Source organism: Ascaphus truei, chromosome 9, assembly GCF_040206685.1.
Source record: "Ascaphus truei isolate aAscTru1 chromosome 9, aAscTru1.hap1, whole genome shotgun sequence".
Lineage (NCBI taxonomy): Eukaryota > Metazoa > Chordata > Amphibia > Anura > Ascaphidae > Ascaphus > Ascaphus truei.
This window is the reverse complement of record NC_134491.1, coordinates 1,245,823-1,272,957: the sequence shown is the minus strand read 5'-3', so window position 1 is coordinate 1,272,957 and position 27,135 is coordinate 1,245,823. Positions and strand designations below refer to the sequence as shown.

Sequence of the window (27,135 nt, the reverse complement as noted above, 5' to 3'; positions counted from 1 at the left end):
ACTGACAAAGTAACGTGTATAACGGATTACTTTGGCAGTGTTCATGGAGGGGCTTACAGCACTTCTTTCGTGCTCAATGTAATCCATGAAACGACATACTGCGCACACTTGGTATCCACTGTATAAACTATTTCATATTCTCTTTGTGATCTCCGGCAAACCACTCGATTTATCAGGTCAGTGAAGAGGGTGGGAGGGGAATCGGCAGGTTTATAGAATGCTGTCCTCATCGTATATCCCAACTTCTTCCACATCGGGGGGGCTAACAGGCGATCAAACATGACCCTGCTTACCGGAGTCAGAGGGAGAGGATAGCTGCAGCAGGGGCTGGGAGGTCTCCAGGTCATATAGGACGATGCAGCCGCTGGTGAACGAGGCCACGGCATGAGCAGGGTCACAGCCAATAAAATCCACTGATGTGGGGATGCCATGCTCTGCAAGGAAAGGTGGGGAGGAGGAGAAGAGGCACGTGATCATAGGGTGGAAATAAAACAGCACCGACTGCAGTGTTCCTGAGCTCACCACCTCTCTAGGTCACTCCAAAACCCCTTTGCAGCCAGAGGTGCCTGCAGCACATTGCACACTCCTTGGGATAGAAGCAGTGGCTGAGACTACTACACTGTGTGCCCAAGCAGTCTGACATCAAAATAAGTTATTCTGTATTCCGCAGAAGAGATCTGTGTGCTGTGCCAGCCCTCCCCCCGGTGCTCAGCCATTGAGTGCAGGTTTGATCTGCGGAAGGACGGTCGCTGCTGGTGCTCACCTCTGTTGCCGTTGTAAGTGCCGATGCATGGAACGCTGTTGGGAGGGCTCCATAACCTGACGGTGCCATCCGCCGAACAGGACAGCAAGTGGTCTTTAATCCCGCTGTAAGAGAGGCCCCATACGGCGTCCGTGTGTCCAAGCAACGTGCCGGCCAGGACGCTCGGTTCTGCAAACAGGTGGAAAGTGCTTCAGTACAGAGGGAGAAATGGCCACAGACTGTTGGTTGAATGAGAAATACAACACGGGCCCCAGTTATGTGGGGGCAGCCCCCAGAAAAGCTGCGGTTTTGTTTCAATCCCTCCCCATAACTTGGAATCATTCATTATTTTACCCTTTCCCTGCCAGGAGGACCACCACATTGCACGTTGTTAAATGTAACCTTTAACCCACACACAGCCAGGGGACTAACAAGGAAAAGGGGGCCGCATGCAGCCTGCAGGTTCATGTCACCCAAGGAAGCAGCTAACAAACACCATCTAAGTTTCAGCTCAAAAAAACATCATTTAGCTATTTTAAAATACTTTCCGTATATGTATATATGTATATGTGTATATGTGTATATGTGTATATGTGTATGTGTGTGTGTGTGTGTGTGTGTGTGTGTGTGTATATATCTCAAACACAGAGTTGGTGCCGCAATCAAAACCATCCCCCATAAACCAAAATAAATCACAAGGCCAGATGTAGGGGTTAAATTTACCCTCTGGCGGTGCTAACAACCCAATATGATATACGAACACAAAAAGAAAAAGAGGGTTTGTTGAAAGCAAACGAAAAATATGTGAAAGTGTATATATATATATATATATATATATATATATATATATATATATATATATATATATATATATATAGATAGACCTGTCTAAGACATGCAAATGAATATACAGGAATATTTATAGTTGATTATATATATATATATAATATATATATATATATATATATATATATATATAATATATATATGTTTCCAAAAATGCACTTTTTGTAGTCTAAATTGGTTATTTGACGAATATAAGAATTTGTATTTACAATAGAAATTGTTTACGTGTGACTTGCATTTTTTTTAATGTAAATAAATGTTCACGTGCTGCATATATATATATTTATAATTATTATTATTTATTTATAATATATATATATATAATTAAAAAAAATAAAAATCAAATGACCCAGATTTAGCCCCATATCTATTGCACATGGTCTTAGAATGGGCTGTAGATTAAGAACGACTGGTTTCAACATATATCGTACACAGCTGGAAGGAATACCAAAATGCCAGTAATTTCCCGTAGGCCCCCCTCCTATCGGTGCAGAGTTTGAGGGGCGTCTTTGCCTTCTTACCGTAAGTATCATATGGATCCACATTGGGGCCTGGCATTTTCCACCACTGTATTGTGGAGTCCAGCCCACCACTGTAGCAGTGTTCTCCATTAGAGCTGACCACCAGAGATAAAACAGGTCCACTGCACAGGGGTAGACGGGAAAAGTGATTCATCCAAGTGTTATCTGTAACCTCTGGATCTGGATATGTCTGACAATTAACCCCAAGTAGGGTTGTACTGTATGTACCCAATAAGTGTTCACGTGTCACTAGGACTATTCACCCCTGCAGTGCATCATACTGCTTCATACTGTGTAGCAGAAACGACTGGTCCCTTCTCACATACATAAATACTATGGATTTCCCCCAAAACGTCAAGTCTTTCCCTGCTCCTGATCACTTACACGTGAGCTCTGAAGGTGTAGATAGGTTCCACGTCTAAGGAGGTACTCCTGAAAGAAACATGAGGAGCAGTGTAAGGTGCACACACCAACTGAGCAGGGAACTACAAGCACAGACATCGGGTACCCATTCTGCTCCTGTGGGAGTGCAGGGTCACGGCACTGATACCTTTTAAATGGACAAACACAAATTCATGTGTTCATACAAATCTAATGCAGATAAACTATGTCTGACAGAACGACCTGGGAGATCTCAAAACAGCGGTTTCCAACCTGTGCCGTGTGGAGCACGGGGGTTACACGGGGTTCCCTGAGATGTTGCTAATTGAAGATGTACAACTGTTGAGAACAAGCAACATTTTTGACGTACTTATAAATGTAATAATACAAAGATATTATTTGTTATAACTAAGATAAAAAGGTTAGTCTACATAAAACAAAAAATTATGTAAGCAATAGCATTGTTATGCACATCGGATAAGTGAGATGTTCCACGGAGTCACTAAATATTTGGAAGAGTTCTGCATTTCCTAAACTATATTATGTAGAGCGACATCTATGAAGCGTAACAAGCAGCTGCAAGAAGCTAAATATGTAACAGGTATCCCTAAGTGGTCACTCTTTACTTGGGGGGGGGGGGGGGGGGGGCCACCTGAGATCGCAAGTAAGAAAGTGCGATTAGCGCCCGCATGTTGCTTTGTGGTATCTTGTTGCAATGATTAGCCGCCGCACACAAGTGTGTTGCTTTTTGTTACAGTATCTTATTACAATGATTAGTACACACAAACACGTGTTGCTTTGTTGCAATGATTACGCCTGCACACGCGTGTTGCTTTGTGGTATCCTGGCAGCACATTTATGGCACTTTGCATGCCCGCTGTGAAGATGGGACAGTGGGGTGTGAGGGAAAAGGCGGCCTCACTTTTTGGCAGGGACAGTTTTTTGCAGATTCCACAGTTTCAGTGTGTGGTCTTCAGACGCCGTCACCAGAACAGGCTCCACGGGGTGAAACGCCAGCGCCCGCACCCCATCAAAATGGCTGCGCAGGGTATACTTGGGGTTCCATGTTTTCCTAAAGGCATCCTTGTTGGACGGCAGCTTCAGAGAGGAAGAGGAAAGGGCAGATTAAACTCGGTTGGGTTCAATGTTAATGTCTTAAACATAAGGAATTGTTTCATGACTAAACTGAATAAGGAATTCTGCAGCGATATAAAGTACAAAACCAGCAGCGATTGTAATATATATTTTTTTCAATTACGATTTTAGGTCTAAAGTTGAACTATTAGGAGATCTTAAACAGAGCTAGTAAAAATGGTAGAGTAGATAGCCTGCCAGCCGTCTATATGTCTCGCTCTGCCCGTTCCCTGGCAGCCGCCCGCAAATTGCTTAATGTTTTAAATCTTTACACATGAAAACATTTTGTCTGGGTACATTGTGAAGTGGGTTCAGTTATCTGGGTATCTGCCTCACAAACGGGACCATGCTGCCGCCCTTACGTCATAGCTGTAGTCTGCGTCGTTTGTTACAGTGAGGTCTGCCAAGTCCCCGAGTCCCAGGACGCTCTCGAGGACGTCTTCGGACCCCATAATGAAGGACTTCCCCCCGCCAGACGGGAACGTGATTGGCTCCGCTGCAAGACAAGATCACAAGCAGTTGTTTGAGTATTTTACTGCGGGAGACCGCAACGCAGAAAAATGAGAAACAGTAGAAAGTGAACGGGGAACCTATTACAGTACCTACAAGAAGCAAAAGCAGGTTAACCTCTTAAATGAAATACACAAAGTTTCCCTGGCAAAGAAAGCGTTAATGAACAAGATAGGCTGCTAACTGCCATTTAAGCAGTGTCCTCCTCTGTGAACCAACGATAAGAGATCTTGGAACACAATTTATTTAATGCATTTTTAAAGAGGCAAGGACATCATTGATATTTAGAAGCCAAGGATATCAGGTGCTCACAATCACTGGTTTTAAACCAAAAGGAGAACTTGTGTTCGCTGGCAGGGCAGGCTATGAGACCAACTATCAGGAGTATAACCAGGCACCAGTCAGTTATCTGTTCCAAAGGATCAGTACCTTCCTCTGCTCTTCCGCCTTCGTGATCTGTTATTCTGGAGGGCGAGTGTGCCGGGTTTAGGATTCCCGGAGGCATGTGGGACAGCTCTTCGTCTCCCAGGTCAGCTATCATGTCATGCAATTTCGTCCTGTTGACCCCTGGAAGTTAATGGCAGCGATTCATTGGGTGGCCAATGCATGGCTAGCCTTCCTAACCACGTGCATCATCGCCTAGCTGCACCCTGCTTACTGCCTTCCATTCCAAAGGTAGCTCCTGATCGTTTTACTAACTGAACACCCGTCGCTGTACGGGCTGACGCTTCACAAGGAAGGGAAAAAAAGAATAAAACAATACAAATAAAGATAAACAAGGAAGACTTACATTTGTTCTTCATAGAATTACTTGTCATTAAAAAAAATATATTACATAAGAACTTTTCTCTCTCCAACGGAGAGCTTAAATCAGCAGAACAACCAGTTCCTGAGAAGTTACATAGTTACATAGTAGATGAGGTTGAAAAAAGACATACGTCCATCAAGTTCAACCTATGTTAAATTTAGACAACAGATACTTTATCCTATATCTATACTTACTTATTGATCCAGAGGAAGGCAAACAAAAAACCCCATTAAGGGGAAAAATTAATTCCTTCCTGACTCCAAGAATTGGCAATCGGATTAATCCCTGGATCAACATCCTTCCCATGTATACTTATTTGGTATATCCCTGTATACCTTTCCCATCTAAAAAGATGTCCAACCTTTTTTTGAACAAATCTATTGTATCTGCCATCACAGTCTCCATGGGTAATGAATTCCACATTTTAGCTGCCCTTACTGTTTGTTGCTGGTGAAATTTCCTTTCCTCCAACCTTAAGGGATGGCCCAGAGTCCTTAGTACTGCCCGTTATTATAAACACAGCGAGAAAAGCCCATTACTCACTGCAGCATTTTATATTTAACTTTGCAGCCGATGGCTGCATCACAAGGTAAATCGTGGGATCTCACACAGCCTTCCACTTGTAAGGGTTACATTCTGAGGCTGGACATGAAGGTCTCAAAACACAGGGCGGTGTTACTTTTTAAACTTGTTCAAAAAACAACTTAGAAAGGGCAATGCAGTTGATGTGGTCTACTTAGATTTTGCAAAGGCTTTTGATACGGTTTCACACAAGAGGTTGGTGTACAAAATAAAGAAAATTGGACTCAGTAATAATATATGCACCTGGATTGAAAACTGGTTAAAGGACAGACAACAGAGGGTTGTCATAAAAGGAACTTTTTCAGGTTGGGCTAAAGTCGTGCGTGGAGTACCTCAGGGATCGGTACTGGGACCCCTGCTTCTTAACTTGTTTATTAATGACATCGAGAGCAAAGTCTCCATCTTTGCTGATGATACTAAATTGTGTAAGGTAACGGAATCAGAGCAGGATGTAATTTCTCTTCAGAAGGACTTGGAGAGACTGGAAACGTGGGCAGGTAAATGGCAAATGAGGTTTAATACAGATAAATGTAAGGTTATGCATTTGGGATGCAAGAATAAAAAGGTGACTTACAAATTAAATGGGGGAATCCTTGATGGAGAAGGATTTATGAGTGCTTGTAGACAGCAGGCTTAGCAATAGTGCCCAATGTCATGCAGTAGTTGCAAAGGCAAACAAGATCTTATCTTGCATCAAATGGGCAATGGATGGAAGTAAACATAATTATGCCCCTTTATAAAGCATTAGTAAGACCACACAATTTTGGGCACCAATCCTAAGAAAGGACATTATGGAGCTAGAGAGAGTGCAGAGAAGAGCCACCAAATTAATAAAGGGGATGGACAATCTAACTTATGAGGAGAGGCTAGCTAAATTAGATTTATTTACATTAAAAAACAGGCGTCTAAGAGGGGATATGATAACTATATACAAATATATTCAGGGACAGTACAAGGAGCTTTCAAAAGAACTATTCATCCCATGGGCAGTACAAAGGACTTGGGGCAATTCTTGGAGTCAGGAAGGAATTTATTTTTCCCCTTAATGGGGTTTTTTGTTTGCCTTCCTCTGGATCAATAAGTAAGTATAGATATAGGATAAAGTATCTGTTGTCTAAATTTAACATAGGTTGAACTTGATGGACGGAAGTCTTTTTTCAACCTCATCTACTATGTAACTATGTAACTATATGTAACTAAGTTAACAAGCAGGAAATAGAGGCCGCAAAAAACTCCATGATTGGGACTCTACAATCAGAATCCGGGCAAGCAGTGGCAACAAAACCCAATGGAGAAGTCTGTAACCCATCACCTGCCTAATCTTTCTTAACATACACGTTTTAACCCTTTCCCCTTCCAGGAGCATATTACAGGACACGAGATGTGTGTAGTATGTCTCTCTTTAAGGTAGCTTGAATGATGAACTTAGCACAATATTAACGAGCGACTATTCTCTCCCCACACACCTCTTCAGTCCCCTGGTCAGAGTTCTTGCATCTAAAAGGTGCTCTGCTCCAAATGCCTTCTAAACCAGGTCAAGTATGAAGATATCACACACGTTCTATTTTATACGCAGTATGTTACTGCATTTATTCCCTCGTATAAGAGCATAGAGTGCACAACGCGTGCGGTATCTTTATATTTACTGCACCTGCCTTAGCGCCCACACATTGATAAACAGTTGATACAAGAGTGCAGAGAAATGATGATGAACAAGCCACAGGGATTTATTTTTAAATTTTATTTGACATTTTTCTGAGATTTCTTTAAAGTAAAACTTCAACAGCTCTTCTATTTCCCCCTCACTGGCAGGCAGGGACTGTAGGAGGGTGAAGGGGGCGAGAGGGCAAGCCGTGCATCTAGGGAGGGTCTATGCATTTGAGGTAATTCAACTGTCCCAGCTACATGCAAGACAGAGAAAAAAAATAAAGAAAAACAATCATGTACATACAGAGCTTTAACAATAATACGTGCTGTACCTATCTACGTAGCCTAGGACTGTTGCAAGACAAACTTGTTCAGTCACAGGGTGAGACCTTACTAGATCTCCAAGCCACACAAAAACTGAACAAGACTGATCAGCAAAAAGGAACCCCTATTGATCAATAGGGGTTACTTTTTGCTGATCAGTCTTCGTATGTATACAATATAGTCCCCAAGCACCCCATTATATTATACATATTATAGATGAATACTGTTTTTTGAGTAATAAAGGTAGAAGCGGTTGTCGCTTTCTGTTTGTTGTAGATCTCCAAACCCTAAGGGCTGTTAAAGTTAGATTTATAGTGTATAACAGGAGTGGCCAACTCTAGTCCTCAAGGGCCACCAACAGGTCTGGTTTTCAGGATATCCCTGCTTCAGTACAGGTGGTGCATTCGAAGACTGAACCACCTGTGCTGAAGAAGGGATATCTTGAAAACCTGACCTGTTTGGATGCCCTGGAGGACTGGAGTTGCTCATCCCTAGTTTAGAGCAACTGAATGACCTGTACCGTATAGTGAAAGAGTACTTATAAATTGATAGGAAGGAAACATTACAAGCAGGGTAGGTGGGAGGACATGGCTAATCTCTCTGGTATTTCCATCTTTGCTAATCAGACACCACTCTCATAAGGCAAGAGGCAACCATACTACCCTCTTATTTGAACGGGTAAAACAGTTGCTGCTTTGGCCAATCAGGACTTTTCGTATGATAAACAGAGTTTAGCAAAGCAAAACGTTCTTCTGATTGGATGAATCCAATAACAAAATAAGATACTGGTTGCAAAAAACTTCCAGGGACCGAATTTGTGAAGATAATCTCTGAGGCAAAGATGCATCTAGTGTCCAGTGTTAAAGCAAAAACACTTCACGAGGCTTGTATTGGGGGCTGTAGAGTCTGCTCATCTTAAACACCTCTCCAACACGGACACACATCACTGCTAATTATCTGCACGGCCGCAACAAAGACACCAGCGGCAAATGTAACTTCTCGCTCACGCAAAGATTGTAAAACCCATACATGGAAAACAGAGACTGGAGCTAGTGCGGGTCCTGCTGTGAGCACCTTGTACAAGGAACGACAACTAAAATACAGCGGCGTGATTGGTTTATCACAGCAGGACTTCCACGGAAAGATCAAGCCTCAGTTGGCTCTTTATACCAACACCACTACCATCTACTTTGTAACTGCCAACGGAAATGATGCTGGATGTGAAGGGGCATTTCTAATCACTGTAACACGACTGCACACCGAGGTGGTTCCCCCTGCTCCCGAGCTGACTGCGCACCGAGGCGGTTCCCCTGCTCCCGAGCTGACTGCGCACCGAGGTCTGAGATTGCATGACCGGGAGGTCGAACATTACAGGAGGGAGAACTGAGGGATACTACAACCGCAACACAGAGGAGACGCCACGAGCTGGTTCACGTACACGAGAGGGGATACTCTCTGACTTATCCACTGCCCAACACTATCTTACGTCTGGTAAGCGGTCACTTCAGCTACAGCAGCAGCATTTCTAGCAGACCTAATTTCTGTCTATTTATGGTTATGTCCTAATATGTTGTTTAACATTAATTGTGTATTAAATGTGTTTTAATTACCTGTTGTTTTCTCCCAGCTCTTTGTTTTAACTTGTTTTATTTTTTATTTTTGTTTTATTTATTTATTTATATGTTGTGTTTTAATTGGTTCACTGTATTGACTCAGTGCCCATTGTTTTACAATATTACGCTATATGTGTTTTTATTTTGTTTCCAAATATATGATATCCTCTTCGTTTGGAGCACATCCCTACATCTGATCCAACATCTGATCCGGGTTGTATATATCCTTTTATTTTTGGGGTTATGTGCGGGGCGCCATAGATATAATATTTGTGTCACAGGTCTGCAACCCCGCCTTTCACCATTATCACCCAGCACTTCCACTGCAGCAAGGGATTCTGGGAAATGACATGCAAATTGCCACTTTTTGCTTCAAAAACCATTTTTAACATGGTTCCCTATATTTCCCAGAATCCCTTGCTGCAGTGGAAGTGCTGTGTGCTGGGTGATAATGGTGAAAGGCAGGGTTGCAGACCTGCCTAAGACATGCAGATGAGCATACAGTTGTATTTACATTGCTGTGGAGGATATATATACACACACATCCAGTAGCAATACACATTGCATCATGTTCAGGTAAGATTACGTGTACGTACATGCATGCATGCATACGTGTGTGTGATCTGATTATGCCCCAGCTAGCTACCCATAACATTCTCCTTTCCACCCCTTCTGCTCTCTCTCGCCTTAAACCTTTTTCCCTCATGTCCCTTATCTGTGGAACTCACCCTCAGTATACACCCAGCACCCTCTCTCCCACCTTTAAATCAAACCTTAAAACTCACCTCTTACATGATGCGTTTCAATAGCCTGCACTCATGGTTACTGTCCCACACCCACAGTCACTCCTACCAACCATTGTGGCCAAGCACTGCCATCTACTGCACTTATTCCCTCACCTGCTGTCTCTAACTCTCCCAACATAGCACTTAGATTGTAAACTCTCCGGGGCAGGGATATCCTTTTCTATGGTCTGATTTTGCTTGTTGCTTTTATTGTATTATTGTATTAAATTTCTGTATAGCGCCTCTCTTGTAAAGCACTGAATACAGCTGTGGGACACACACACACACACACACACACACACACACACACACACACACACAATTCCTCTGCCTACTAGAATTGCACATTTCTAATAAAAATTTGAACATGCAGCTTCTTCTATACTGCTGAAATAAAGTAATGCTGTGCTCGGATAATGAAATGGTCTAGCCAGGAATGGATAGCTCGAGTAGTTATTGTAAAAAAACAATATCAATAGAGCACAAATAATTGTTAAAATGCAGTATAAAATCTTGTGATAATTTGTAGCACCTGCAATCCCACATTTCCCTACAAATATAAATTGAAGTCTCTTAAGTAAACACCCTCAGACTGTAGAGGAGAATGTACACTGCCAACCAATAACCTGGGGGTCTGCAGCCCCAGGAAGAGAGATATAGAAAGCATGCGCTTGGGTAATGGGCGGAGACCGGTATCATACATCCAGGCTTGTGTATCCAACAGCCTAACTGCTACACTATCTGAATGTGGAGCACAGGAGGGGCCAGCAATAAGAAAGGCATTCCTGCAGAAACTTAGGATACAGTTTGTTCAAGTGGCTTATTCCAATCACTTTGCCCAGCATCTGCCCTGAGCACTGGGTGAAAATCCTCCTTCAGTTCTGCTCACTTAGACAGGTGAGACAGGTTGTATCTGGAATAAGTTGTATGAGATCAGGGGAAATCTCCACTTACTCTTGGTCCCTTTCTTCACCTTGCGCTCCTTCTTGTACTGCTCCTTCAGTTTACTTATCAGACCCTGGTCTACATCCCAAACCTCTGCAGTTGGGGACAGGTCGTCCTTGTCTGCATGCAGCATATTAGTAAGAGAGAGAGCACACGTCAGCAGTCAGTACTGTGAGACGTTAGTAACGCATTCAATTAAGAAGGGAGAGAAGAGGTTAAAATCAGGGATTGTCAAGTTACTGGCAGATGGTGCATTTCATCCATTATAGGGTTAATGATGTCAAATTACGTAGGGGACAGTAGGGTTACAAATGTTTATGGTCTCTAATGAGGTCACATGGGAGACAAAACAAATCTTTAGCCCCAGAGATTGAACATGCTGCATTATGTAATGATAGTAAGGGGCTATAATTCATCAAGGTTCATTTAACTTCAATTCATCTTAATAAACCGAAGCATCAATAGTTTCAGACTCTCAAGACATTATTCTTTAGTCAAAATAGAACGGCAACGTATCTCTGAATAGCGGCATGTGACGTGGCAGCGGTGTGCGAGTAAGGGACCATACTCCCGCCGGCAGGAAATGCCCCTTTGCAATAGGTTGCTCGCCTCAAGCAGCACACCCTTCATTGTAACCCCTTAAGTTAGCAATAAACCCCCTCCTGTCTGGAAGTCTCCCAACAGATCACAGACATCTTTCTCTTTTTATCTGCCTTCCCTATCTGTGCTTTTATGCTTTGTTGCACTTCTTGTATAATAATTCCCTGTATCCTACTGTTTATTGTGTGAAGCACTGTACATACACATTGCTGGTGCTATATAAATACAAGAAACAGAAGAGATTACACAGATAGCAGATCTGGTGTGTCAAGACTGGTAATGCTCTATTTTAAACAACTGGCATTGGTAAAGTTAATGACACTGACTGGCCTGGTATTGGTCAAATTAATGATACTGACTGGCCTGGTATTGGTAAGGTTGTGAAGTTTATGAGACTGACCGGTCTGGTATTGGTAAGGTTGTGGTTAATGAGACTGACCGGTCTGGTATTGGTAAGGTTGTGGTTAATGAGACTGACCAGTCTGGTATTGGTAAGGTTGTGGTTAATGAGACTGACCGGTCTGGTATTGGTAAGGTTGTGGTTAATGAGACTGACCGGTCTGGTATTGGTAAGGTTGTGGTTAATGAGACTGACCGGTCTGGTATTGGAAAGGTTGTGGTTAATGAGACAGACCGGTCTGGTATTGGTAAGGTTGTGGTTAATGAGACTGACCGGTCTGGTATTGGAAAGGTTGTGGTTAATGAGACAGACCGGTCTGGTATTGGTAAGGTTGTGGTTAATGAGACAGACCGGCCTGGCATTTCCATGTAGCAATGACGTGTTAGTTTTGAGGTAATGAACAATACAGGTCCGCGTGCACGAGAAAACGATCACTCGCCACGCTGGGCTCAGCACTTCCGCCACTTTATACGCTGTGGCCAGTGCTCAAAAAGGGTTTCAACTACAACAGTCTTACAAATGAGGCCACATTAATCAAACATCCTTGCGGGAGCTCGGAGCACCGCATCCGGGACATTTCATAAGTGTTCTACCTTTGTATGGCTAGCTCAACGGTGCAGCCATCCAGCCTATCAAGCAGACCAACACTGATGCAGCTGCGATAGATTAATCCTTTTACTGCCAGGGGGCCATGCAACACAATGCAAACCAATGCTTTGCTCGCCTCTGCAGCACCAAAAGGGTTAATAAATAAATGTTGCACTGGACACGAAACCCGGACTATTCCCAAAACCATTTAATGCAACTTAGCTTGCTGCCACGGAGCGCAGAACAATAAATACTTCAGTAATGGTTTAGGAAGAAAGGGAACAACACATGAAAGAAAAACATCAAAAATGTCAGCAAGTGCTTTTTGTCCATGTTACGAAATGTATTTCAACATCTCTGACTAACAGCCAGTGGTCATGTATTTGCTAGCAACACAATATCCTTTCTATTTCAAACACAGAAGACTCTTGTTGTGGCCGGCTGGGGGTCTGGGAAACAATTCAAACAATTACAACCATTTATAAAAAGCACCTACTGGAACATTGCTGAGCAGTGCGATCAGCCTGTAAACAGAATGGAAATGGCCTGATTTGTAAGATTAAAATGACCACCTTCGGCAAAAGACCCGTTTCCTCCAGCACCGCAGTACATGTCCAAACTGCCCTGAATGGTCACTCCAAGCCTCAGTCAAGAATCTGGTCTTCAGACCCTCACTAATTCGCACTAGTGCAGGGTTGACCAACTCCAGTCCTTAAGACCCCCCCCCAGCAGGCCAGGTATTGGGGATATCCCCGCTTCAGCACAGGTGGCGCAGTCTTTGACTGAGACACGGATTGAGCTACCTGTGCTAAAGTAGGGGTATCCTGAAAACCTGACCTGTTGGTGGACCTTGAGGAGTCGGCCACCCCATGCACTAGTGCTTTGTTTAGGCATGTGATGTCCTGAAAACCTAGGGATGTTTGTGGCGGTCTGTACTGGTGCATAATTGACCCATTGCTCTGGCTAGCAGAGGGACTGAAGCTGCAGCGTTTCCACATTTATTTCTTCCTACCATGATTCTTCCCGGTGATTGCAGTATACTAATGAATCTAGCTATATCTGTTTGTAAACAATTATACTTTGGCTACCTTTCCATTTACATGATTTATAGGAATAGAGCCCAGAGTTATTACATGCCTATCACATAACTGTATTGTATCATTTTAATGCAAATTAGTTTTTCTGGAGGAACTGTGCAGTCAAGGACTGGAATGTAAACCTATATTCTTGCAATTGATGTGTATGGACACAAGTTGTTCCTGGTAATAAGACATCACTGAATGCTCACTGTAAGCCAGGGAATATGATCAGAGACCAGCTGTCTTACCCCATTCTGTGCCATCGCCTGAGCTCCTGGCTTCTCCTGCCCCCTCTCCATCTTCTGCCGTCACCAGGAAGTCAAACTCCTTCAGCGCTTCCTCTGTATCAGCATCGTCTGCCAGATCAGCAGCTAAACCTTCATTACCAATCTGTACCGGCGGGGGACAGAAAAATGGAGAGTTGCAGCTAAACGCATGGATTGTGTAGACAATATGCAGCAACCTTAGCACTGGAAACTAGCAGTGTAAATACCCTATGAATTCTTTGTAAGCATCACAAAGTTTATTGTAAGCAGTTCATGTAGAAGGGCATAAAAAATATGAAGGTGTGAAGGGTTCACTGATCCTCATTTTTGCTTCTTTCCACAAAAAAGTGTGGCACAATAAATTCTAGCTCAATTATCATAAGTACTTTGTGTAAAAGTTCTTACCTTCTATAAACCAACCCTATATTACCCATGAGCAATCCCTCCCGGATTTAAACCTCTGTCATTTTCAGTTTTAGTTCAATCCCTGTGTCACTAGGTACATTGTGTAGAGATCCCTGTGTCGCTAGGTACATTGTGTAGAGATCGCTGTGTCGCTAGGTACATTGTGTAGAGATCCCTGTGTCGCTAGGTACATTGTGTAGAGATCCCTGTGTCGCTAGGTACATTGTGTAGAGATCCCTGTGTCGCTAGGTACATTGTGTAGAGATCCCTGTGTCGCTAGGTACATTGTGTAGAGATCCCTGTGTCGCTAGGTACATTGTGTAGAGATCCCTGTGTCGCTAGGTACATTGTGTAGAGATCCCTGTGTCGTTAGGTACATTGTGTAGAGATCCCTGTGTCGCTAGGTACATTGTGTAGAGATCCCTGTGTCGCTAGGTACATTGTGTAGAGATCCCTGTGTCGCTAGGTACATTGTGTAGAGATCCCCGTCGCTAGGTACATTGTGTAGAGATCCCTGTGTCGCTAGGTACATTGTGTAGAGATCCCTGTGTCGCTAGGAACATTGTGTAGAGATCCCTGTGTCGCTAGGTACATTGTGTAGAGATCCCTGTGTCGCTAGGTACATTGTGTAGAGATCCCTGTGTCGCTAGGTACATTGTGTAGAGATCCCTGTGTCGCTAGGTACATTGTGTAGAGTTGGAAGACGCATTTTTACTTTATGCTTTTTATTCATCCGTTGCTTGTCTTTTCCATCTGTGACGTCTTCTATTATGTCCCCCTCATCCTCTTCATCACTGTCATCAGCACTTTCTAAGAAATTAAACGTTTCAAGGACGTCACCCGAGTTCCTACAGGGAACAAGACAAAATATTTACATTGATAAAGAGAACATCAGTGTAACAATGTCACACGGTTTGGTCGGACTGTTGGGTGGACAAGGAGTCAAAACCTGTATGTGCAGCCCATTCTAGGCATGTTACACCGTAGCCCCGTATGCAGATCCCTGTAGGCATGTTACACCATAGCCCCGTGTGCAGCTCCCTGTAGGCATGTTACACCATAGCCCTGTGTGCAGCTCCCTGTAGGCATGTTACAACCATAGCCCCGTGTGCAGCTCCCTGTAGGCATGTTACACCATAGCCCTGTGTGCAGCTCCCTGTAGGCATGTTACACCATAGCCCTGTGTGCAGCTCCCTGTAGGCATGTTACAACCATAGCCCCGTGTGCAGCTCCCTGTAGGCATGTACACCATAGCCCCGTGTGCAGCTCCCTGTAGGCATGTTACACCATAGCCCCGTGTGCAGCTCCCTGTAGGCATGTTACAACCATAGCCCCGTGTGCAGCTCCCTGTAGGTATGTTACAGCCATAACCCCGTGTGCAGCTCCCTGTAGGCATGTTACACCATAGCCCCGTGTGCAGCACTACTTTGCTTGGCCTGAGCAGTGCACCTTTTGTTATCCTGTCCCTTTTGCTTGAGTGAAGGAGAGTCTCCACCGTTGAGGATCTGCTCGAGATTCTTCGTTTCCACTGAGCCATTTGGCTCCGAGCCTGATAGTCCGAGCAAAGAGCGCACCCTTTGTGACCGCACGTCTAATATCGTGTCTGTGTACCCTACTTCTTGGAGGTACCTGCACAGGGACAGCACAAGAGATGGTCAGCATCCTTATAACCAGACATTGGGAACCAATGTATGCTAAACCAGGGACTTGTATATAGATGGGAAGAGAGGCCACGGTCCTGCGCGGCGTGTGCACAGGGGACATTACTTCAATAACAGAACTGCAAAGGTGATTCAGAACTCAATCTGTTATAGTAATTCCACTTTAAAAGTGGCATTGAGTAAAGTAGTCGTACTGATGGAGCAGTCGCACAGGACAAGGATCCCTATAAAGGACCATAAAGAACTTTAAATATTACCAAAGTAGAACACCAACCGATTTAATATCTATATGGAATTTCGGACACAACATGCATATATAAAGGGCTTTTCTACTTTAGGACTAGACTGCTGGAGGCTGGAGTTTGTATGATCCTATCACGCATATCTCACACTAATACAATAAACCCTTTGAATGCTGCAGTGGCCAGCAGTTGAGCACTAAATTATCTGCAACCTTAATCTTTCAGTTTTTCTGGGTTCTCCGACAGCAGAAGGGTTAAAAGAAGGTAACACAATCTCTCCGATACAAGCCCGTACTTATTTACTTACTGTCTTAACAGCTGTCGGCCTTGTTTCCAGGTCAGCTGGCTATTCTGAGGCCCCGGAGGAATCTCCGATTCTTTGGTTTCTTCTGAAAGGTAAGTGCAGATGTAAACAGCAGTAACTAGTGTAACTACCCAATGTTTCAATCATTCCAAGTGTTTTACAATTATACTTCAGGTGCATTGACACCGTTACACCTTGTGGTGCTGTGATATAAATTATATTAGCGCCCAATAAAAAGGTGTATTACTGGGGTGAAAAAAAAAAATGGATTAATCCCAAACCGCAGTGTGGAACGGAAACTAAAGCGATTTTGCAAGTCATTTCTTAACCGATGTGAACCCTGTTACCGGCGTTTTCCTTGCTCTCTGGCTACCCTTCCATAATCTTCATCTCTCTACCTCTCCCACCAGTCAACAAAGGATAGGTGGTTACATTCTGGGACAAGGCTCGAGACGTGGTATATAGGCAAAGATATCTCATACAGAACGGCATACCAGATTCAAAAGTTGGCATCTTCAGGTCTCCTTGGCTAAGCTCTGTTCCATATTTTAATTTATGATACTTTGCCCTAAAAGAAGAAAACACAAGCTGTCAAAGACGCAACAGATATGTGGTGAAAAAGACAGGGAAAGGCGAATGCCTTTCAAACATTAATACGGCATGTGAAGATAATAACATTTAAAAAGGTAATTATCGACTGGGTCATGATGTGTCATGGTCACAGGGAACAAAGCTTATGTAAAACAAGAACATGCAAAATTCAGGTAACACGTCAAAACATGCAGAGTATTAGCAGGGCTGTACAATTAGCCAAGGATGTGGGCAACTCCACTTCAAGTGCCACTAACAAGTCAGGTGTTCAGGATATCACTGCTTCAGCACAGGTGGCTCAGTCAATGACTCGACAGCCCAGTGGTTCCCAACACCAGTCCTCAAGAGTCACCAACAGGTCAGACTTTCAGAATATCCCTGCTTCAGCACAGGGAGTGCAGTCAAAGACTGAGCCACCTGTGTTGAAGCAGTGATACAACTAAAGAAAGTAAACCCAGTTGTGGGCACTCGGCCTCCCTGCTGGATGATAATTGAGGTTAAAAAACAACTTTATTTGCACGATAATTAAAATAAATTGTGATCTAAATCGAAAAACGACTCAGAATGGATCAAAGTGTCAGCGCTGCGGTGAATGCTGGGATCTATTAAATAAGGAGGGAATATGGGCAATAGTAAAGTCCGTAATCAGGTGTACAAGATATTAGTAATATCCCTAATACAGTATATAGGGAAGAAGGGAGAAGGCAGTGACTGTATGCAAGTGTACCTATGTATCTATGAATCAGTAATTGACCACACCTATAATCACATCTCATTCTGGGTGTTAATATTTCCAGCGTTGCCTTAATTGGTTAAACCTTATGCCTATGACATCAAAATACTTCCTAACCTTTCCCTAGGGAGAACACGACTTATACTCCAAGGTGTGATTACATCCCTAGAAGGTTATAGATACATAGGTACACTTGCATACAGTCACTGCCTTCTCCCTTCTTCGCTATATACTGTATTAGGGATATTACCAATATCTTGTACACCTGATTAAGGTGTTTGTAGACTTCACCGTTGCCCATATTCCCTCCTTATTTAATAGATCCCAGCATTCACTGCAGCGCTGACACTTGGATCCATTCTGTGTCGTTTTTCGATTTTAACACCATTAATTTTAATTATATTGCAATTAAAGTTTTTTTTTTAACTATTATCAATTATCATCCAGCAGGGAGGCCGAGTGCCCACAACTGGGTTTACTTTCTTTAGTTTAGTTGTATCCAACCCTTTAAACCAGGGGAGCACCTCCCCCCCATCCATACATTCCTAAACTGAGCGGTGGTTCCCCCCCCAGTGTATTATCTGAATTAGGGATATCCTGATAGCCCATGGATGACTAGTGTTGCCCACCCGTGAATTAGACAATCAAAAGGCAACACACTACAAAGCTGACAGACTGTATTCTGTTTCAGAGTGATGCGTGGAACTTTCAGATTTGGAGCAGTGTGTGTGCTCTACTGTCCCCTGACCCCACGAATCGCTCTCATTAGTCATGCAGGAAACCTTGCACTGGTACTAGGACAGTTAGATAATATGGTCTCACACGCATCCATGACTTCCTACTTGTAGTATTATTAGCACTGCGTTTGTACATACCTTTCTTGTTTTAATGCATATTCTAACATTTTTATTCTTCTTACTAAATCCTTCTTTAAATTTTCTTGACCTTTTCTTTCACCTTGTAGGAAGGCGATCCGAGCCTGGAATAGAGTAAGAGTACAGAGATGTTAACATTCATTGCCTATATAAAACTTAGACCACCCTGCGTCTACCTACATACACCGCGACGGGAGCAGCCACTTGTACCATAATAGACAACATGAAAAGCTCCAATGTTAAAACCCCATCAACAGTCACAATTAATAGTACTGTATGTATTAGAGAAGCACAAGTGACATCCCCCAGCAACATAACAGCATTTAGTTGCTTTGATAAAGAAATGTCTTGCTGGTTCTCGGGTTGTCCAGGGGTTAATTTAAGCTCTTGGCAAATCTAGGCCTAAATGCTATAACTCAAACAGTAAAGCCATCGATGAGTGCATATAACAATACATTCTGTGTTTGTGATGAGTTCTCATTCCCAAAGGAAATAGTACCCCAGTCATTCTGAAATTGTAGGTGTCTAGTTCAAGTGATAAACATCTTAATTTATGAGACCAACAGGAAACACAGCTTCTAAACATTTACAATACCTTCAAAATAGAAAGGAGAGTGAGAGTGCATGTATGTATGTTTTCTATTTTGAAGGTATTGTAAATATGTTTGGAAGCTGTTTTGCTGTTGATAGATAGATATACATCTAGATAAGAGAGATATAGATATATCTATACACACACACACACTTCGGGGTTTTGAACAAGGCCTGCTAACGTGTAGTGTAGTTCATGTAGTCTTTGGAACAGTAGAAGCTTGGCATAGGAATGGAAGATTTACATGACGGAGCTAAAATAAGACACCAAGAAAAATGATGGAAGATTCCGGAGGGATCTGAGACAGAGAAATTAGAACAGACAGACATAGAATTCTTAAAGCAGCAATGCTATAAAAACGGATCCCAGGACACAACCCTTAGCATGGACAGAACTCTGTGAGCATCCTGTAAAGTAATGGATAAGCAGGTCCCTGGATGGATAAGCATTGCAATATTTTAACTTTCTGCGCATAATTAAACAAACACTAATGTAAAGCACAAATCTTTTATTACAAAAACAAGTAAATTAAAATGTTCATCTGAACAGAACAACAGATCTAGCATCACCAAAACAGACGGAACGAAAAAATCCTGGTAGTCATTTCTCCGAAAAAACACACATGCGGCTATGCGCAACTTACTCGAGACTACATCGATTTGCATAGGAAACCGCACATTATAGGACACCAGGATTTAACCTCTATGGGGACATAGGGACTGATGGAACATAGTCTAATATGAAATTATTTTTTTTATAGATTTAGAGCTTCCCTCCATGACAAGTAACTATGGTACAATATTTAACCAGTCAAAGTTGCAGAAATACGCGACCGATAAGATAAGAGTTACAGGGTTCTCACTGAAATAAAAAGTAATTTTCACAGGATTTAGGCCGTGTCCATACTGCGCGCACCAACAAAAGGCCATACCTCTACGAGGCCAGCCATAGAGCGCGTCACCGCGAGTTTTCAGCCGACAATTTTTTTGTATTTTGCCATGCAACGACCGGGTCATGCGAGTGGTTCAGCCAATAAGGGCAAACCGCTCACGTGATGGGCACGCCTCCCGACACGCCTCTGTCGCATCTCCCCCTCCCCATTCCAAAGGCCACAGATCGCTTCTGGGGCAAGCGTGTGCGATGCCACGCGCTCCGTCGCGCTTGCCTACTATATCCGCGGCCTTAAAAGTTGCAATATTTTCTACTTAAAGTTGATTACATCATTCTGAAATACAATAAAAGTATGTGTTTAAAAAAATAAAAATAAGAATATAATAGACTTTAAAAAAAGGACTGCCCCTGGGGTGAGTTGACTGTATAACTTCTGTTCATTTAATGTAACCATGTATTGTTGTCATAACTGTGCCCAGGACACACCTGACAACAAGAGGTAACTCTCAATGTATTACTTCCTGGTAAAACATTTTATAAATATGTTCAGTTGCCCCAGGCTCCAACAGACCTCATGGTTCAGCAAAGCCAAAATATATGCATGGAATATGGAGTGGGGGCTGTGGATTTAACCCCTTCGCCGTCAGATGGGTTGTCCTCTTCCATTGCTTCCCCCTTAATACGCCAATGATGATTAGACTGCTCAATAATGTCATGGGCCCAATGTTATATAATGAGGTAAATGGGTGGCAGTGTGCACCCATATTTACAACACAATAGAAAAATGTAGTACGTTTGAAGAATGCCTGGTATGTAACTTGGCTGGGTTGTGGGCATGGCTGTCAGCGCCAGCCTGAACAGAATCCTCATATTATGACCCCAACATTAAGTTCATTCAGGTTCTAAACACCACACCCTCGCATACCTGAGAGATCAGAGCGCTCTCGCAGGCAGAGACATTGTCTGACGCTGGGTCATCGAACTGAGCCCATTAATAATAATAATAATAATAATAATAAAGAGCATCTGTCTGCCTCTCGGTCAGGGCCATACCTCCAAGACTTTGAAACTTTGCAGGAATACTGACAAGCAAGTCAGCCAGTGGGTGTTGTACCTGTAAGGATACGGCCCCAGTCTTTACTGTTGCACGCACGTCTGGCAACTAGTGCACAGATAAAAGACCGGTGGTCTGTAGGGGAGCGCGGCCATAACAGGGCCCTCCCATCTGCCCTCCCATTGGCTGATCGCTGACCACGCGATTGTGTCGCGGCAAGGAAAGACAAAATTCTTGGAGACAAAAAAAAAGGGGGGGGGGGGGGAAGAGAGAAGAGACAAGGGGGGGCGACGGGAAGAGACAAGGGGGGGCGACGGGAAGAGACAAGGGGGGGCGACGGGAAGAGACAAGGGGGGGCGACGGGAAGAGACAAGGGGGGGCGACGGGAAGAGACAAGGGGGGGCGACGGGAAGAGACAAGGGGGGGCGACGGGAAGAGACAAGGGGGGGCGACGGAAAGAGACAAGGGGGGGCGACGGAAAGAGACAAGGGGGGGCGACGGAAAGAGACAAGGGGGGGCGACGGAAAGAGACAAGGGGGGGCGACGGAAAGAGACAAGGGGGGGCGACGGAAAGAGACAAGGGGGGGCGACGGAAAGAGACAAGGGGGGGGCGACGGAAAGAGACAAGGGGGGGCGACGGAAAGAGACAAGGGGGGGCGACGGAAAGAGACAAGGGGGGGCGACGGAAAGAGACAAGGGGGGGCGACGGAAAGAGACAAGGGGGGGCGACGGAAAGAGACAAGGGGGGGCGACGGAAAGAGACAAGGGGGGGCGACGGAAAGAGACAAGGGGGGGCGACGGAAAGAGACAAGGGGGGGCGACGGAAAGAGACAAGGGGGGGCGACGGAAAGAGACAAGGGGGGGCGACGGAAAGAGACAAGGGGGGGCGACGGAAAGAGACAAGGGGGGGCGACGGAAAGAGACAAGGGGGGGCGACGGAAAGAGACAAGGGGGGGCGACGGAAAGAGACAAGGGGGGGCGACGGAAAGAGACAAGGGGGGGCGACGGAAAGAGACAAGGGGGGGCGACGGAAAGAGACAAGGGGGGGCGACGGAAAGAGACAAGGGGGGGCGACGGAAAGAGACAAGGGGGGGCGACGGAAAGAGACAAGGGGGGGCGACGGAAAGAGACAAGGGGGGGCGACGGAAAGAGACAAGGGGGGGCGACGGAAAGAGACAAGGGGGGGCGACGGAAAGAGACAAGGGGGGGCGACGGAAAGAGACAAGGGGGGGCGACGGGAAGAGACAAGGGGGGCGACGGGAAGAGACAAGGGGGGCGACGGGAAGAGACAAGGGGGGCGACGGGAAGAGACAAGGGGGGCGACGGGAAGAGACAAGGGGGGCGACGGGAAGAGACAAGGGGGGCGACGGGAAGAGACAAGGGGGGCGACGGGAAGAGACAAGGGGGGCGACGGGAAGAGACAAGGGGGGCGACGGGAAGAGACAAGGGGGGCGACGGGAAGAGACAAGGGGGGGGACGAAAGAGACAAGGGGGGGGACGAAAGAGACAAGGGGGGGGACGAAAGAGACAAGGGGGGGGACGAAAGAGACAAGGGGGGACGAAAGAGACAAGAGGGGGACGAAAGAGACAAGAGGGGGACGAAAGAGACAAGAGGGGGACGAAAGAGACAAGAGGGGGACGAAAGAGACAAGAGGGGGACGAAAGAGACAAGAGGGGGACGAAAGAGACAAGGGGGGGACGAAAGAGACAAGGGGGGGACGAAAGAGACAAGGGGGGGACGAAAGAGACAAGGGGGGGACGAAAGAGACAAGGGGGGGACGAAAGAGACAAGGGGGGGACGAAAGAGACAAGGGGGGGACGAAAGAGACAAGGGGGGGACGAAAGAGACAAGGGGGGGACGAAAGAGACAAGGGGGGGACGAAAGAGACAAGGGGGGGACGAAAGAGACAAGGGGGGGACGAAAGAGACAAGGGGGGGACGAAAGAGACAAGGGGGGGACGAAAGAGACAAGGGGGGGACGAAAGAGACAAGGGGGGGACGGGACACACACCGAGAGAAGGGGGGACGGGACACACACCGAGAGAAGGGGGCACGGGACACACACCGAGAGAAGGGGGGCCACGGACACAGAGAGAAGGGGACACACGGACACAGAGAGAAGGGGACACAGAGAGAGAAGGGGGACACAGAGAGAGAAGGGGACACAGAGAGAGAAGGGGGACACAGAGAGAGAAGGGGGACACAGAGAGAGAAGGGGGACACAGAGAGAGAAGGGGGACACAGAGAGAGAAGGGGGACACAGAGAGAGAAGGGGGACACAGAGAGAGAAGGGGGACACAGAGAGAGAAGGGGGACACAGAGAGAGAAGGGGGACACAGAGAGAGAAGGGGGACACAGAGAGAGAAGGGGGACACAGAGAGAGAAGGGGGACACAGAGAGAGAAGGGGGACACAGAGAGAGAAGGGGGACACAGAGAGAGAAGGGGGACACAGAGAGAGAAGGGGGACACAGAGAGAGAAGGGGGACACAGAGAGAGAAGGGGGACACAGAGAGAGAAGGGGGACACAGAGAGAGAAGGTGGACACAGAGAGAGAAGGGGGACACAGAGAGAGAAGGGGGACACAGAGAGAAAGGGGGACACACAGAGAAAGGGGGGACACACAGAGAAAGGGGGGACACACAGAGAAAGGGGGGACACAGAGAAAGGGGGGACACACAGAGAAAGGGGGGACACACAGAGAAAGGGGGGACACACAGAGAAAGGGGGGGCACAGAGAAAGGGGGGACACAGAGAGAAAGGGGGGACAAAGAGAGAAAGGGGGGGAGAGAAAAAAAGGGGGGGGGGAGAAAAAAAGGGGGGAAGAGAAAAAAAGGGGGGGAAGAGAAAAAAAGGGGGGGGGGAAGAGAAAGAAAAAAAAGGGGGGGAGAGAAAGGAGGAAGGGGAGGGAGAAGAGAGAAAAGGATAAGGGGGAGAGGAGAGAGAGAGGGTAACAAAGGGTTCACTGAAGCAAACCACAACATAACAGTTAACACGATCAATGTTATTCTCCAGTCACATTATTAATGGAAGCTCAGAACAAAGCCTACTCTATCCACATACTTGAGTGTCATTTAAAGGGGTGGCAAGTTGTGCGTGTGTGTGTGTGTATACACACACACACACACCTTAATGGGACAGGTTGAGGCCTGCGTTCCAGTTTGTGTGGAAAGGGCAGTGTGTAACTATTTACGCTCCCCTATCCCAGCTTAAGAACTCAAAATACATCTGATCTGTCAGTTAATGACCAACTGCACATACCTCAGAAATAATTCTCGCTGTTTATGTTAGGTCAAAAATACCGCGTGAGTGTGACAATACTGCCCTCATCTGAGGAGTCAGTGCTTTAATAAAGCAGTTACAATATCTGCTGAGCACGCTGTCAACAAGAGCGCCCCTCCAACAAGAGCGCCAACTCATGCAACCCAGTGCATTTAAAGCTTAGCTGGAAATGAGCGCCTTCATTAACCTCTGCACTGCCAGGCGGTCTGCAAAGCATTACATGCCAGAGAAGCAATTAGCAAAATGTTTCTTTACAAGAAAGAAAAGGTGACTTCTCCCTTTTGGTCCTGGATGCTTTCCAAGCACCTTTCTATATAGTGAGATATATGAACACGAAGGTATATGTTGTGCATCTATCACACAGTGTTTATAGTCAGCAATGTTCTGTTTACCTGTATAAAAGAATAAAATCAGTGGCATTCAGGATTGTTGCTTAATCTCCAAAACTTGACAGTATTAATAAAAAAATGTTACTGTCTAAACAGACAACGCGCATGAACAGCATGGATTAACCATCTCCCTTCCCCCATGTACATATATTGCTATGAAACTCCAAGAGTGACCGATTGTGTATCAAATGTGTGTTACTGCCCCATCCTTTCTACCCAACACTGACGTCAGGCTTCCTTATTAACCACAATTCCCCCTAAACATACAGCCCCACAAGGGACTCCCGGCATTGTTTAGACATGCTGGAGATGCAGCTGTCAAAATGCATTTCCTTCCTCTGACAGATCATTTTCACATAGTCCTCAGAATAAACTACACTCACCATCTTGTTCAAAGACTCATTCGGGAATGACCAAAAGAAGCAATCCGCTTATTTTAAAATCGGAGCTATAAATAAAATCTACACACACAGTAACAATACTTATTCAACATTTACTGGGCTATCGCAGGTATACTTATGCATAAATAAAAATGTAATTGCCTTTAAAGTGTATACAAAAAAATATCATTTATTAGGTGGCAAAATAAGCATATGAAGCCTCCAAGAGAGTCATCGTGATACGAGAGAAGTTCACTAAAAATATATATATTATTTGCCCATTTACTGCTATTCATTCAACAAGCTGTACTTTATTTAACCCATTCGCTACCCTAGGAGGAAACAGGGCTGGGTCAGGGAATTTCTGGCATAAATAGCTCTATTTTCTATGCTAAAATCCCAATGTATTTGTCTGGATATCTTCCATGCAGAAGCATTCTTACTTCTGATTAATGTTTAACTTCTTTCGAAACATATCTTTGAAAAGAAAAAAAAACCTTGCTATTATGCCAATTACGAAGAATACTTTAAATTACAAGTCAATTATACAACCACTGGTTTTAGCATGCAACGATGGCCTTAAATACATAAAACCCCATGTCTGTGAAACTCTTAGAACAGTAATAGGGTATTTAGTGCTGGGGAAATTGTACATGTAGTGTGTGTTAACAGGTGGCTCTCGCAGGAGTAAAAAAAGACTTGCAACGCAAAGCACTTTGTGCAATCTCTCATTTGTCAATGGATGCTAAACTGCGGAGTTAGATCCACATAAAGGCTGTGTGATAATTAATGTATTAATACATACATAAAGAGGACTCACAGCTTCTCCGTTATCCAACAAAGGCAATTATCGGATAAACGCCGAGAACTGACGATATTTCAGAATCTAAACAATCCCAGTAATTATTTACATTTCTCAATTGGGCAGTTATGCTTTTCCAGTTTAGGTAAAGTGGCTTTTCATCCAGCACAGAAGCAAATAAATGAGACTATTGCATATTAACATGTTATATTCCTTTTCTTACACCACACTATAAAAGCACTCACTATACTGCTAATAAAGAAATACAAATACCACAATACTTTAATACAGAAGAACTGGTGTGTGTGTGGGGGGCGGGGGTGGAATATATACACACACACTGACGTCTTCCTCATTTTGAATCAATCTGATAAACCCATCTACAGTCACATTTTACTGTCTTATTTGGAATACCTTAAAACAAACAAACAAAAATAAAAAACAAATCATTTTAGTTATGTGAAGGTGCGACTAGAAAATTAAGTTTCAAGAAACTTGCAATGCAGTCAATGCATTTTAATGGTTCACTCAGTAAATTAACCCTCAGCAGTCCTGCACAATCTGTACATCTTCACTAAAATCAAAGGCACCAGCATTCCTATTGGGATATATACGAGTGAACTGGATGAAATTCACAGGCGTATTGTAATGGATGAGTGATGTGACAGAGATTGGAGGAGCCTTTTCACTAGTATTCACTAACTTTGTGAATATGTCACATTTTAGACACTGAATTTTGCATTTATTATTCACACACAAACCTCATCAGCACCAAAAAGATGTATTGTAAGTATATGCAGAGCAAACGAAAATACTCACTGCCCTGCAAAGTAGCATGTTCCCAGTACCAACTGCCCTATACAATACAAGAACTTCCCAACCAGGGAAAGCACACTTATTACAATAGCATGCAGACTCAAGTCATTTTGAATCACTGCTGTAAATAACGCCGTTCTGTACAGAATATGCAACAGGGCATTGAACAGACCAAAGCAAATGACACCTTATCAAAAACAAATCCTGTTACCTCAGCAAAAAGTCCACGTGGAAATTGAACAAGCGACAATAAAATAAATTAAAAAAGCTGCAGGTTTATTATACTCTGATGCTTATCGTCCCCAACATGAAATATAGGAGAAGATAAAGTATAATAAACATATTTCAT

General features: G+C 44.4%; 1 protein-coding gene across 3 annotated transcripts in view; it reads right to left on the bottom strand.

Annotated features, from left to right (window-relative positions):
* Nucleotides 1-27,135, bottom strand: part of STRN3 (striatin 3) — a 34,320-nt gene that overhangs the window by 5,638 nt on the left and 1,547 nt on the right. The window contains exons 1-15 of one of the 3 annotated variants that reach the window (XM_075613184.1): nt 26,998-27,112; nt 18,583-18,686; nt 16,878-16,951; nt 16,387-16,468; nt 15,626-15,805; nt 14,892-15,024; nt 13,754-13,895; nt 10,848-10,958; nt 4,564-4,701; nt 3,987-4,120; nt 3,413-3,588; nt 2,494-2,541; nt 2,110-2,231; nt 764-931; nt 294-434 (exon numbers count right to left, since the gene is read on the bottom strand). In XM_075613184.1, the coding sequence (XP_075469299.1) occupies nt 294-434; nt 764-931; nt 2,110-2,231; nt 2,494-2,541; nt 3,413-3,588; nt 3,987-4,120; nt 4,564-4,701; nt 10,848-10,958; nt 13,754-13,895; nt 14,892-15,024; nt 15,626-15,805; nt 16,387-16,468; nt 16,878-16,951; nt 18,583-18,611 (1,678 nt within the window). In that variant the 5' untranslated portion in view covers nt 18,612-18,686; nt 26,998-27,112. Of the gene's footprint in view, nt 1-293; nt 435-763; nt 932-2,109; nt 2,232-2,493; nt 2,542-3,412; nt 3,589-3,986; nt 4,121-4,563; nt 4,702-10,847; nt 10,959-13,753; nt 13,896-14,891; nt 15,025-15,625; nt 15,806-16,386; nt 16,469-16,877; nt 16,952-18,582; nt 18,687-26,997; nt 27,113-27,135 lie in introns of those variants that run through there. The other 2 variants (XM_075613181.1, XM_075613183.1) reach the window with 2 other exon arrangements.